The 13,942-nt window shown below is 50.3% G+C and overlaps 4 protein-coding genes across 4 annotated transcripts; 2 read left to right on the plus strand and 2 right to left on the minus strand.

Annotated features, from left to right (window-relative positions):
* Nucleotides 1-311: 311 nt before the first annotated feature.
* Nucleotides 312-4,380, minus strand: N7457_008542 (ketoacyl-synt-domain-containing protein; the record flags this gene model as incomplete). The annotated part of the gene is made up of 5 exons (XM_057179585.1): nt 312-414; nt 472-3,553; nt 3,613-4,008; nt 4,069-4,174; nt 4,240-4,380. 5 exons carry the CDS (start codon nt 4,378-4,380, stop codon nt 312-314), a joined length of 3,828 nt encoding a protein of 1,275 aa, XP_057027971.1.
* Nucleotides 4,381-4,400: 20 nt separating this feature from the next.
* N7457_008543 (type I polyketide synthase) lies at nt 4,401-7,886 on the minus strand (the record flags this gene model as incomplete). Its single annotated transcript, XM_057179586.1, has 3 exons — nt 4,401-4,419; nt 4,502-7,159; nt 7,216-7,886. The coding sequence occupies 3 exons, from the start codon at nt 7,884-7,886 to the stop codon at nt 4,401-4,403; spliced, it is 3,348 nt and encodes a 1,115-aa protein (XP_057027972.1).
* Nucleotides 7,887-8,969: 1,083 nt separating this feature from the next.
* N7457_008544 (aromatic prenyltransferase) lies at nt 8,970-10,450 on the plus strand (the record flags this gene model as incomplete). The annotated part of the gene is made up of 2 exons (XM_057179587.1): nt 8,970-10,258; nt 10,312-10,450. The coding sequence occupies 2 exons, from the start codon at nt 8,970-8,972 to the stop codon at nt 10,448-10,450; spliced, it is 1,428 nt and encodes a 475-aa protein (XP_057027973.1).
* A 926-nt stretch (nt 10,451-11,376) lies between these two features.
* On the plus strand, nt 11,377-13,189 carry N7457_008545 (MDR family MFS transporter; the record flags this gene model as incomplete). The annotated part of the gene is made up of 5 exons (XM_057179588.1): nt 11,377-11,587; nt 11,641-12,069; nt 12,118-12,388; nt 12,436-12,472; nt 12,527-13,189. 5 exons carry the CDS (start codon nt 11,377-11,379, stop codon nt 13,187-13,189), a joined length of 1,611 nt encoding a protein of 536 aa, XP_057027974.1.
* Between the last annotated feature and the right edge of the window lie 753 nt (nt 13,190-13,942).

Consider the following 13,942-nt stretch of genomic DNA (forward strand, 5'->3'; position numbering starts at 1 on the left):
ATCTAGGTACATAGAGACTCAGAGCATGTAAAAATATAGTCCTCCGTACAAAAGGAGGCTGCAATGAGGATGACGTCACTATGAAGTACTATCCAAGTCGTCATTGGCACCTCTCGTCGCCCGTAGTCCATTGTGCACCGGCCACCAACACACAGTGACAACTCTCCCTCCTTTTTGTACAAGGCTATGCCATTTAGGTACGCTCCTCAAGCTGCGAAGGGCGTATATTCCCTCCCGAGAAATAAAACAGAGTATATTCCGAGTTGTTTCTATTCATGCGTTATCTCCTGGGCCGTAATACCTTCTGCTACTTATGCAAGAACGATTTGTTTGACCAGTTCCGCCGCCTCCTTCAAATTCTCACAGAAGCAAGTTGCGCGGTGTGCCTGCGAAGTTACGACCGAGAAGTACACACTGCGTCAGTTAGTGAGCGCTCGGGTTCGATATTCAATCGCCATGAGGCGCACTTACCTCTCATCATAAACTTCGTAATGCGACCAGACTGCCTCGGGATCTTTCCAGAGACATCCCTTCTCCATCATGCCCGTTTCGAAGCAATTGCTCATCATCAGTCGAGGCCGTACCCTGGTATGAACTGGGTCCTTATATAGCTCAGGCAGCTCATCGGGGTTCTCTGCCAGCGCTCTCAGAGCGGTCAGATTGCGCTCCCAGCCAAGGTTTCGTCCTGCTTTGTTTATGGTATTGACATGCGCCCGAATGGCATCGACGAGGAGAGCACGGCGCTGCGCTAATGGGACTCTAGAGTCCCTGGCGACTTTCAAGAAAGTGGCAACTGCGGGCACGATGACCTGGATGATGTCGACGCGCCCGAGATGGTAGTGCGCTTGGTTCACTGTCTCCCAGCATGGGGGCGTATAACCAAATGTTGCCAGGGAGGCAAGCTGGACGACCATCTGGAAAACGCTCTTTGGAGACAACCTTTGGGCACGCAAGAAGGTTGAGCCGTACCCATCGAAGAGCAGGTATGCGTGTTCGGATCCTGACGTGCTTGCCGCATACTCTTCTTGCACTTTGATAATGCGAGTTTCGAGCGCAGCGTCTGTCTTCAGAGGCAGACAGGTTATCGACAAGGCTCTTTCTTGTTGGATCACGCGAGCGTCTAACGGCTTATATGTGGCGATGGCTTTGATTTGATCGTCCAAGAACTCATTCAATGTTAGAGCATCTAGCATGGTGTGCTCACCTACTATACCGGAAGCACCATTGCTGCAGACCACGAACTGGATTGATTTATCCTGCCAGCGATTAGCTGCATCGTTCTCCCCTCCAAAGTGGAACTGCCTTGCTCGTTCAGTTGCAGTTGAAGGCATGGCTTCATCCAATGCAACTATGAACGCCGAAGATTCAATAGTGGCAATGCTAGCAGCATTCACCGGATCGAGATTTTGGAGCGCTTGCCTTGCCTTGGCCCACGATGGTCTGTTGTCGGACGTGAATATCGTCACATTGGAGCGTTCCAAATCTTGACTCAGGATTGAGTGGAAGGCGACCAAGAAGTCCTCGAAGAGCGCCGCCCTACCCCCAACAGAGAGATTCAACTTGAAGGCATGGCCTCGCCATAAAACCACACAGTGGTCGACACTTTGAAAGGTCTCTATTTCATCACTTCCCACGTGCGGGACCCGTACCGTGCTGAAAATGTAAGGGTAGTATGCAGTTGTTAGCTCTTGCTCATTGAGCATGACTGGTTTCACCAATCCAGCCCTCAGCTTTAATTTGAACTGGCTGGCTGAGAATGCAAGCAGAGCAGCACGTTCTGCCTGTGAATGCTGAAGCTTGCTCAGTGGATGACTGAACCAAAAGTTGGTCCAAGGAGCGAGGGATGCTCTGCGGTCTAGAAAACCACGTCGGACTTGCAATTCATGTTCCCAGTTCTCACATTTGGGATTTGCATATCTGGCTACCGCACGATCGTAAAGGAGACGACCCCTGCTGCCTGCCTGTTTGAATTCTTCGGTCAGACGAATGGTGTTTTGGAATTCTTCTGGAGTGGCGAAGGATTTGACACCAGTAAGGTATGCGTCCAGTATCGTGTCCAACGAAGGCAAAGGGTACTTTGGACAGTTGTTCGTGACAAAGCGATTCTCGCGCTCAGATGACAGCAACTGAGTGCCTTTCACCATGACTGGGCTATTTTCCACAGGGTTCGACGCTTGAATGTTCATTGTTCTGTTCGTAGCAACTTTGAAGTCAACTGTGCCACTTGCGATCATTTCCGATGCGACCGCATGAATTTCTTCGCTTTTTTGGAGCTTTGACGTCTGTTGTCCTCCAATCGGTGTTGTGTGCCAATCGACAGCGCTTTTTGGCGGCGAAGCCTGATCTGATTCTTCTGGCAAATCACCGGGGACGAACTTGGACTTCCGTGCCACCAAATCCGCCAGGGCTCCAAGACAACTAGCATCGAGAATGTCGTGTACTCTGATATCAGCCCCCAGGCTGCGTCCAAGCCAGTTTTTGAATTCTATCGCGATCAGCGAGTCGAGGCCGAGGTCGGCAAGAGGTTCCTGAGGGTCAAGCTGCTCCGCGTTGACTGATACAAGTGATGATATCTTTTTCAGCTGTTCCTCCAAAACGATGCGTCTTGCCTCTTGCAGGCTTGAAACAGCAGCGAGACGCCTTTCTATGCTCACCCTGCTGTTGGTCGGATGCGAGGATAATTCATTGCTCGCAGTCGCAGACGATACATCATTGTCTGTGGCACCAGACTGTGCGATCAAAGCAAGCAAGGCCTTCTTCTGGTCTTGGGAAACAGTGAGGTCATTGATGGCCTGGATGATACGATCCACTTGTGCGAGACTAGTCGCTGGGACGACCGCCTCCTTGACATTGACGAGCGCATTGTCGTCCCCAAGCAACACCGTTTTACCAATGTTCTTCTGACTTTGCACCGCCTTGAAAGCCGATGCGACCTCCGATATGGGCGTTGCAGTGATAGGTAACCAACCATCAACACAAGCTTCCGGTAGCAAAGATAGCACCGTTTTGAAAGCCGAGCTTGCCATTGAGGGAAGACACCTGACAAGCTGACCTGCTTCGAAGGAGACATATTTGATCGCACGATTTGCAAAGGTGGAAGGCGCAGGCTGCTGGTGAAGATCGACTACTGTGCCGAAGGCCTTGACTGATTCAATCAACTCGGCCTGAATGGGTGTTGGTGATGTGTTGAGCACTGCGTCGACACCTGTACCCTTTGTCAACCGCAACAATGATTTTACAAGTGCAGAATCCTCGGAATAGAGTATATGAACTGGCCGTGTAGTGTCAAACCACTCCAGTGCCTCTTTTTCCGCGTTTGTCTTGACCGTTGCTAACACCCGGATACCCAGCAAACTTGCAACAAGAGCTACAGCCTGTCCAAGCGCACCCTGTGCATTATTGACCAGCACAGTCTGGCCCGGCTCGAGCTGAGCACAGTCATGTAAGGCGTGATAAGCAAGAGACGTGTTTTGCGGAAGAGCTGCGGCCGCTCCAAACGACCACGATGCTGGTATCCTCTGCACAAAAGGGGCCTTGACCCGTGTCCTAGTAGCTGTCAGCCTCAGTCATCATAAAAGCAAGAACGGTGGAGTCATGATCCAACTTGCCTACTCGCGAAAGGAACGCTGGTGTTCCAGGCACAGACTCGCTCGCCAATCTGGAAGGAGTTTGCCAAATCAGATCCCACAGCCGCAATTATACCAGCACACTCTCCAATGCTGGTAGAATTACTACTTTTGCCAAGGATCATGTCGATATCGGCTGCATCTAAGGCAAATGCCAAAGCCTTAATCTCAACCTCATCCGCCCGCAGGGCAGCCTTGGAGTCCTGGTCTTCAACAAAGCATAAGCTGCTGACTACTCCCGGAGTGGCAATCGTCATTCTGAGGGGCTCATGCACACTGTGCAATGGACGGGGAACATATGTTGCTGGTGCGGATGCCACGGTGGTGGCGATGCCTTGGAACTTCTGGCCACGCAGAATGACTACTGGGATTGGCTCATTACCTAAAGGTAAACTGCCATCAGCAAATGTCTGCAAAATATCACTCAAAACGGGTGACTCACTGTCTTTTTGGAAAGCTGTTACGTCGACCGAACCGGAGCGCGGTCCTGAAGGAGAGAGGGCAGCGCATACGTCGAGTTGACTGCCAGGTATTGTCGTCATATTCGCCTACCAATATGATGATTAGTTGATGTCTCAGATATCATATGTTTGGGTACACTGAATTGGCTCACCGTCACAATAATTTCCTCGATAGAGGTCAGCATGGCCGTGCCAACGGTGCAATGACGGAAGTATAAGGGCAGCACAATGTGCATCAAACCGTCAAATGTTGCCGGATGGATAGTGTGAGGCTGCTGGTATCCGGAGGGCATGCACTGTCCTACGTCGGGAATCACAATTTGCCCAATCGCCTGACATTCCCCAATGCGCAGCTCTTTAATGGTCGCGAAATTTGTACCATAATCGATTCCATTGCGGCGCATTTCCTCATACAACGCCTCATGCTTGATCGGCTGAGTGCAGGCTGCTTGGGTCTGGGAGAGGCGGTCTCGGAGATCGGCTAGTGCCCGCAATTGCTCACGACCTCCATCTACCTCGTTCGCTCCGGACTCATATTCGAGCTTGATCTGCCCCACACAGTTCAAAGCCCATGTCTCCGCATCAACCGAAGATGTGATCTGAAAGGTTTCCCACCCAGACGACTCTTGCGAGGTAGTCCCACTATTGCTTTGTGCCGAAAGGCTTATCATGACCTCCACCTTGCCGGGCGACTCGGGAATCATGATAGCCTTGGAATAGTTCACCTTTTTCAAGTGGAAACGCTGAATCTTGTGAACACTTCGTTGGTCGTTCAATTGGCGCGCTGCTTCCATGGCCATAGTGAGAAAGCTAGCGCCCGGTAGAATGGCGAATCCGTCAATGACATGCTCGGATAGCCATGGCTGCGCGTCAAGACTGAGAATATTTCTCCATATTGGCTCCAGTGGCGTGCTGCCAATCAGCCTCAAACCCAGCAGATCATGGTAAGGATACTTTCGGAAACGGTATTCCTTGCTCAGGCGCGATTCATGCCAGTATCGGTTCGAGTAGTCCCATGCGTATGGGGGCAGGTCGAGGAGCATGTCAGGCTCGTTTGCGCGATCATACATGTTGTTGACACCTTCAATGCTAAAGTCCAAGCCGAACTCAAATAGTTTACCCGCAAGAGTGAGGACGGTTGTGTGCGCACTTTTACCACGTACAAGGGCAGATACGTACTTGTGGTCCACCTTGTTGGGCTCCGATGCCAGTATTTGCTTAGCCGGCCCTGCAAGTGCCGAGTGAGGTCCAACTTCCAAGAAAATATGAGGTGGAGCTTTTGAACGCGACGCAGTACCAGCCTGGTCGCAAGATGCCAATAATGCCTCTGGGAAGCGCACGGTTGAGACAAGGTTCTGCACCCAGTAAGCAGCGCCAAATCCAGAGGTTTTCCGTCCGCCGGTGACGGATGAGAAGAGCTGAATATCGTCACGGGCCTCGGAACCTTGTATCACTTGTAGAGCCTCGAGATATTGATCTGCCACAGCTCTCATATGGTGCGAATGATACGCAACGTCAACTGGAAGAAGCTTTGCCATGATGGATTGGCCGCTCAGAAGCTCTTTCAACTCTTCGAGAGCATCCTTGTCGCCGGAGATGGTCGTACTGCTCGGACTGTTGATGCAAGCCAGGGATAACCGATCCTTGCCAATCCGATCGATGTACTTGTGCGCGTCGACTTCGCCAAGGGTAGTAACCATCATTCCGCCAGGTATATTGATGACTTGCTTCACCAATTGCGAGACTTTGCTGCGATGGAATGAAACGCACAAGGCCTCAGCATGCGACAGTGCGCCGACCACATATGCAGCTGCGATTTCACCACTGGAATGTCCTACTACGGTGTCGGGTTGAATTGAAAAACTTTCCAGTAGCTCGACCAGTGCTATCTGTAGGGCCGTAGTGACAGGTTGCGATATTTCACTTTCGTTAATCCGAGAGGTCTCCTCACTGCGACTTAACATTTCGAGTAGACTCCAGTCAACCCCAAAGGCCTTGAGCATCTTCTCGGATTGTCGCAGTGAAGTCGCGAAGGCCGAATCTGTCTGAAGCAGCTCACGGCCCATCGCATACCACTGCGCACCTTGCCCAGTGAAGACGAAAGTGAGCTTGGGCTTGCTAGTAGCCTTTTCTGGCTGTCTGGCGGCTGCGCTTGTAGCTGCGGCTAAGAAATCCTCCACCGTACTAGCAAGAAAGCTTGTGCGGATGGGAAAATTTGTGCGCCGCGCCGAGAGAGTGTATGCAAGTTGGTTCAGTGTGTCGGGGCCGACATGTGGTTGGGAGCTGATCCATTCCCTGAGGTTCTCAAGGTTGCCCTTGAGGGATTTGGAAGATTTTGCCGAGACAGTAAAGAGGGTACTTTGCCTCTTATCTCCGTCAGCACCATTGACAGGGCGGATCGCTTGAAGTCCATTGGCCCTGTTTCTTTGCTGTACGGTCTCATAGCTGTCCAAGATGGCCGCTACGTTTGTCCCGCCATAGCCGAAGGAGTTGATAGCTGCCCTTCGAACCCCTTGGGTTGGCCATTGCTCGAGTCGTGTCGGGATCCGAATGTTCCGCTTCTTGAGATCTAGCCCTTCCTTTATGTTTAGTACATCTGGTGTAGCTGGAATCACACCCTTCTCAAGCGACATGACTGTCTTAATCAGACCAGCCAAACCGCTGGCACTCTCACAGTGCCCTAAGTTTGCCTTGATCGAGCCGACAAGCAACGGCTGGTCTCTCTTAACGCCGTCGCAAAAAACTCTGGAAATCGAGTTTATCTCGGCGTTATCTCCCGCTTGCGTTCCAGTGCCGTGAGCTTCGATATAAGTAGTCAGACCCGGGTCCAACCCCGCATTCAGGTGAATTGACCGCATAAGCTCCTCTTGAGCTTGCGAGTTGGGGAGCATAATGCCGTTGGTCTTGCCATCTTGGTTTATGCCGGTGTTTCGAACGATAGCACGGATGGGATCCCCAGCATCAATGGCATCGGACAAACGCTTGAGGACAATAGTCGAGACGCCTTCTGATCGTGCGTAGCCTTTTCCACGGCTATCGAAAGCATAGCATTTGCCGTCATCGTTCAGCATACTATCGCTTGATTAGCTGACTGCCAGGGTGATCTTGCGGCCGAAGCGTTTACTTACTGTAACTTGCCCATTGCCATCGTCATATCTGGCGAAAGCAGCAAATTTGTACCACCGACGAGAGCCATATCTGTCTCTCTGGAGCGTAGTCCCTGCACCGCGAGATGGAGGCCGACTAAGCTGCCTGAACAACCCGTATCCAGCGAAAAGCATGGGCCCCTCAGGTCAAACGTATATGAGACGCGTCCAGACGTGATAGCCTCTCCACAACCAGTGAGTTGATACTTGGCCAGATCCTGTGGATCTCGATAGGCATTACGGTCATAGTCACGACTCACGGTGGCCACATGGACCGATGTCTTTGAACCTCTCACACTATCCAATGGCAGACCGGCGCTTTCCAATGCCTCATAGGCCGTCTCCAGGTGGATTCTCTGCTGGGGATCGAGACCGCTCGCTTCTGCGGCGGGGATGTTGAAGAATGCTGCATCGAAGGCTGCAAGGTCACGGTCGATATAACCACCGCCTGTTTGGTTGTGTGCAGCTTCTGCATCGGGATGTGGATGATAGAAGGATCTCCAGGTGTAGCGGTCCGCTGGTATCTCAGACCATGCAGACCTTCCATCCGCGAGCAACTGCCATAGCTCTTCGGGACTGTTGGCTCCACCTGGAAACCTGCAGGCCATGCCAATGATGGCGATAGGCTCTAAATCCTCTATTGCGTGAGGCATTGTGTTCTAAAACGGATACGCAGAAAGAAAAGGATAATGTAAGTGCACAATTGGAAGATATCTTATCTCATGGACGTGGGTGAAGGTTTGAAATAAATATGCCAGTCTTGTTTGACTTTGCTACACAAATAGACGCTGTGAGCTTCACGCCTTCACTAACAGACCTAGGCTTACGCGTAGAAATCGCCCCCAACAACGCCATGCTTCACAGGTAATCTTGTCTCAATGGAACCATATGCATATTGACTCGGTGGTATCAACGGAGAGAATCTTTTAACTATATTCAGAACGGAGGAACGGACGTGCCCTTTAGAGCAGGGGTTCGATCGGGACAAAAGGACGCCAGGGGGGCCTTGCATCCTTAAAATCTCCGTGGGCTTACTCCACAGAGCCTCCTAAATTCACGCCTGTCGTTTTGCGCATACCCATACCAGCACCTAGTATCCGATTTCTCCTCTCTTTGTGGAATGTCAGAATCTGTGTCGGCAATGGCATAACAGTATATAGGATGTTCCATATCCCGCCAACATATGGTCAAGTGGATGTGCTGACTGATAGGTGAAATTACTGCCAGAATATAGTCGTACGGTGAATGGCCAGTGCGCACGGGACCGGACGGTGTATCTTATTAGGGTTTGTTAGTGCACGTCTAAAGCTGCAGAGTCAGGGCCATGCCACTAAGATCCAAGCTTCTCATTGGCCCTCAAAATGGCCCCCTACATTAGCTGGCTGAAATCATCAGCTTACTATCCATTGTTTCTGCATCCATTTTAGGATCATTATATGCAGCAGCCAGGGTAAGCAGAGATTATGATGCATAAACACGGCAAGGTTGTCCGATATCCCGGGAAAAGTACGCTTTTTGACACGCCGTGTTTCTTGAGGATAATGGTGCAATAAGTGAGGAAGCCTCAATTACGAAAAACAAGATGATCTAACACGTTGAAGAATCCTTCAGGTGGGGCCTCATCTTTCTGTAAAAGCCCCAGGGAGTTTCCTTGTTCTTTTATGGCCATGCAATTTACATAGCGCAACATTCACAACTTCCTCTTCTACACAATTGGGCAAAACTTACAATTGGCAATGGCTTCCAACAGCAAAGGAGCTGATTATCTCAATGACCATGACACCAACGATCACCCTCGAAAGGCTGATACCGCTCGCAGTCTCTTCTCTGGCTCTGCTCTTGAGGAGCTACTGAAAGATGAATCCATCACATCCCAACTGCCTCACGATGTTATTCATTCTCGCCTTCTATTTGATAAGACAGACAACTACTGGTGGGATACTACCGCCGTTACCCTGAGCAAGCTCATGCTCCAGGCTGATTACCCATTGTCTCTCCACTATAAGAATCTCGCATATTTCTACGACATTGTTTTACCAGCATGGGGTCCCATCCCCCTCAAGACAGATGGTCAACCAGGAGGTCGACCATGGAAGCCCACCATGCTTGAAGATGGCTCGAACTATGAGCCCAGCCTCAATTTGAAAACTACTGGAACCACAGAGACCGCCGTACGCTTTTCCATCGAGTGCAGCGATGCACGCTCAGGGACAGCGGAAGACCCGCTGAACCAGAAGGCGGCACATGATCTCATCATGCGCTGTGCAGCTGCAGATCCAGATTTCGATCTCACTGTGTACAACTACATGCGCGAAGCGTTGATGTTTGACGACAAGGAGGCCCTGCGCCTGCAGCACGATTTCCCAGACTGTAAGGTGCCCCAGATCTTCTTTGCGTTCGATTTCGAGCGTAGTGGGAGAATCCTGGGCAAGTGTGTGCCATTCCTCTATTGGAAGAGCAAACAATTAGGTGTCCCGCAAAAGGAACTCGCCATGAGAGTAATTTCAGGCGTTCCAAAAGTCGGGCACCTGTACAAGGATGCTCTCGCCGTATTGGACGGTTTCATGAGCTCGTTCCCGGCTGACCTTGGCGGCGAGCCGTCTGCGGAATGCCTGAATTTTGACGTTGTAAAACCTGGCAAGAGCTCGAGAATCAAGGTTTACATTCGCCCGTCCAGAACGTCGTTCAATTCGGTAAAATACTTTTACACCCTTGGTGGCCTGCGAACAGACGAAGCGACGCTTAAGGGTGTAGATGTCCTTCGCATCTTCTACGAAGTTGTTTTCGACATCAAAGCCGGCGAGGAAGACAAAGAGCTCACCGTATACAATCCAGGATGGGGCAGCGTCCTTTTTAATACCGCATTCAAACCTGGTGCTGCACTTCCTGCACCGCAGTTCTACATCACGATATGGAAGTTCTTGCCAAACGATAAGTCCATTGTGGAGCGACTGATTGCCTTTTGGAGACGGATTGGATGGAATCAGCAGGCCGACAAGTATATGAAAGATTGGCAGGATACGTTGTAAGTCTTCGCAAATCGGGGTCTCACCTAATGTGTATGCTGACAAAACTTAGCCCGTGGATTGATGGCCGTGGGTCGGGGAACATGGATGTAATATCGCTCGCATACAAGGAGGATGGATCCGGTGTGTATCAGAGCGTTTACTACTCACCAATGGCGCATGTTGCAGCTGAGAAGTTAGGCTATCGCTGAGCCAATGTGACCCTGTTAGACTATCAACGGCTTATATTCTTGGACAACATGGAATGAGACTGCACTTATCTTTCAGCCCAATCCTGCACGCAATACCTGGGTATTAGGTGTACTTATGTAAATTTAAACTCAATTATGCTCTTATGTACCGTGGTCCTGCAAGATCCGACCATTGGTAGCAATACGAATCAGGACTAGCTCAATCATGAGAAGACAGCATTGAAAGCTATGTACCCTACTACTTTCAATCTGTCATCCCAGTGATCATTTTTTTTGTCTTCGGCTTTGAAAACTACTTATCTTCCTATCAATCACACATTGCCCATGTCTACCTCACTGTTGAATACTTGGTTTTCAATGGTAGATCAAATGCTTTTCTTGCACTCTTTTTGGTTAATTCTCTTCAAGTTCAAGAGCAGTCACCCGGATTTTTCTTCCAACACTCTGTGCTCCGTATATCCCCATTATTCGTCCATCTGGATGCAATCATAAGGCCACCCACCAGGCGGATCGACAAAGGCCATACAGAATAAGTGCAAAGAGAGGCGGCTAGCCAAAGGAAGAAGTTCGGAGGCGGGCCCGTGGACATGCTCATTTTGGATTAGTCTTGCATACATGTGTGCAGCAGGAACCCCCACCATACAAAAGCCACCCTGTATCTTGTCGGCAACAGCGTCCGACATCCCGAAGAGAACAGGGATTTTATGTTGGGCGTTTTCGGAAGGATTGAGTCCGGTGAGGGCCCAAAAGGCCGTAGGGTGAGATTAGGGGTTATTTGCCCTCATCAACTCCTAACGAGCGGCTGACGCTTCTGCTTGAAATTCGACCGAGTGAGCTAGTATGCCATACATTTGCTGACGCTGATATCATTTGGTATTCTCTTGCTCTATGAAATTGCCGCTTTGAAAGCCAACTTTGTTGGAAGCATGTCACATATTAGTCCACAGGGAAGCCATGTCGCTGAAATAGCCGGGGAGAAAGATGATAATGTGATTCTGGGAGCGACAGACGATCAAAACGATGATACATCAAGTGGCGAGGACAAGTCTGTCTATCTTCATGGCTGGGCGCTGAAGTCTCTAGCCATGGCCCTGATGAGTGCTGGCTTCATGTTGTCGCTCGATGACACAATTTTGGGTACGGTACTCTGAGTCTGCAGATTCTGAATGCGAGTCTAACAAAAGGACCAGCCACCGCGATACCGCGCATCACGAGTGATTTCAACAGCCTCAATGACATCGGCTGGTACGGCGCCTCCTACCTCGTCACGCAGATGTCTCTTCTCCCGACCTGCGGTCGTATTTATACATTCTACGATGTCAAGTGGTCGTATATGGTTCTAATGCTGATTTTTGAGTTGGGATCTATCATCTGTGCCGTATCACAGAACTCAATGACGCTCATTGTGGGACGCGCGGTATCAGGCCTAGGTGCGGCTGGGTTACTGGGTGGAGCAGCGATCCTTGTTTCATACTGCGTGGAGTTAAGACAGCGCCCACTGCTGATGGGGCTAATAACGGCAGTATATGGCCTCGGGTCTATGATGGGCCCGCTCGTTGGGGGTGTCATAACGGATAATGAGAAGCTTACCTGGAGATTCTGCTTCTGGGTCAACCTGCGTCAGTGATTCGAACCGCTCGGTACAACATTCACTAACGTTTTCACAGCATTCGGAGCGATTGGGCTGGTTCAGATATGGTTCGCTTTAAAGAACCCTCCTCCGGCGGCCAAAGGAGGGTTACCTCCTATGCAAAAGATACGCCAGCTGGATTTGCCCGGCGCTACTGTTTTGATTGGATCGATAGTTTGTCTGTTACTCGCTCTTCAATGGGGTGGTATCGTTTACCCATGGTCGAATGCGAAGGTATATGGCTGTCTGATTGGATTTGGCTTGATCCTCATATTATTCATTGTGATGCAGATCAAAGATCAAAACAGGTGAGTCTTGTTATGGAAATATCTTGATATCCACTTACCAAGTTTAGTTGCACCATTCCACTTCACCTGTTCCGGAACCGCACTGTATGTGTCTCGAGTGCTTTCATGATGTTCCTACAACTGGCTATAGTCGTCCAGACTTACTACTGGCCTATATACTTTCAGTCGGTCAAAGGTCACACTGCGAAAGACTCGGGCGTCCAAATGCTTCCACTTTGCATTTCGAGCAGCCTCTCCGCCCTTACTACTGGCTTGATTATATCCAAGATTGGCTACTATGTTCCATTCATGTGGATCGGTGCTCCTGTGCTTTCACTGGGAGCCGGCCTCTTCCAGCTCATCCATACTCATAGTCCAATTTCGACATGGATAGGGTATCAGCTTGTCAGCGGGATTGGCTACGGTATCTGTGGGCAGCTCCCAATACTGGCAGTACAGATAGTCCTTGACAAAGAGGATGTGCCAACTGGTTGCGTTCTTGTCATGTTCTTCCAATGCCTGGGGGGTGCCTTGGCAACCAGTATCGGCCAGAACCTTTTCACTGACAATCTACTGAAGAACCTACGCTCAATCAATGGCGTAGATGCAGAAGCGGTGGTCGATGCAGGTGCCGCAGACTTCAGGCGACTGGTATCGTCCGAGCTATTGGACAGCGTGATTGAGGCATTCGAAGCCGCAGTCAAGAATGTGTTCCTCCTGGCTGTTGCGACTGCAGCCGTTGCCCTGGTTGTGAGTGTAGGTATGGAATGGCGTAGGTTACCTAAGGATACGAAGAGTGACACCGGAAGTGAAACAGCGTAGATTGAGTGCCAGGGATGTATTTATTATGGCTAAGAGAATCTCCGAGTGCGTCAGACGTCGTCATCGCGTCTGGACTTACCGGGCTTGGGTATTGCTAGCCTATCAACACTATCCTAATTCGAGCCTTTTGATCTGCGTCCTTCCGGGGCTCGTCTCCTGTCTCATGGCCGCTAGGTCCACGCAGTTAGTTTCCCCTATAACCTTGAAATATGCATGACCCCCACAACCTTGACATGTCGTGGCTCATGTTCGCGGTATGCACTTTCCCTGCGAAAAGGGCGCATGGTGCCAATAGCCTTGAACCACTTACCTCATGGATTGCCTGTGTAATTCACTGGTAATTCAATGAAGGTCTATAAACCTCTACTGTAAAATGGAGACGGAACATCCGATTGGCCGAGTCAGAAGAGATGGTCTCATTCGGTGATTCTGCGCCCAGAGATCAAATTCCTTGTTTGCAGCTTAGAGATGATCTCTCTTTCAAGATTCAGTGTCAACATCCCCGGTCTATCAGGCAGCAGAATACTTTATCCAAGCATGTGTTTTCGAATCTTGGAACCGTGGACTCAACGCCATGGAATTTTTGTTCTATGACGTCCTCTTCCATTCTGCCCTTTTTCGGGTTTCTTTTTTAAGGCCGGACGCCACACCACGTGACCTGATTGATGCCTGAGGTCCACTATCATCCGATAGATCCGACTTCAATCGCCCCCGGCATCTGACCCATAACCAATCATACCATCTTAGAATCAT

The sequence above is a fragment of the Penicillium paradoxum genome, assembly GCF_028828445.1.
Source record: "Penicillium paradoxum strain IBT 22861 chromosome Unknown utg000007l_segment0_segment0, whole genome shotgun sequence".
NCBI lineage: Eukaryota > Fungi > Ascomycota > Eurotiomycetes > Eurotiales > Aspergillaceae > Penicillium > Penicillium paradoxum.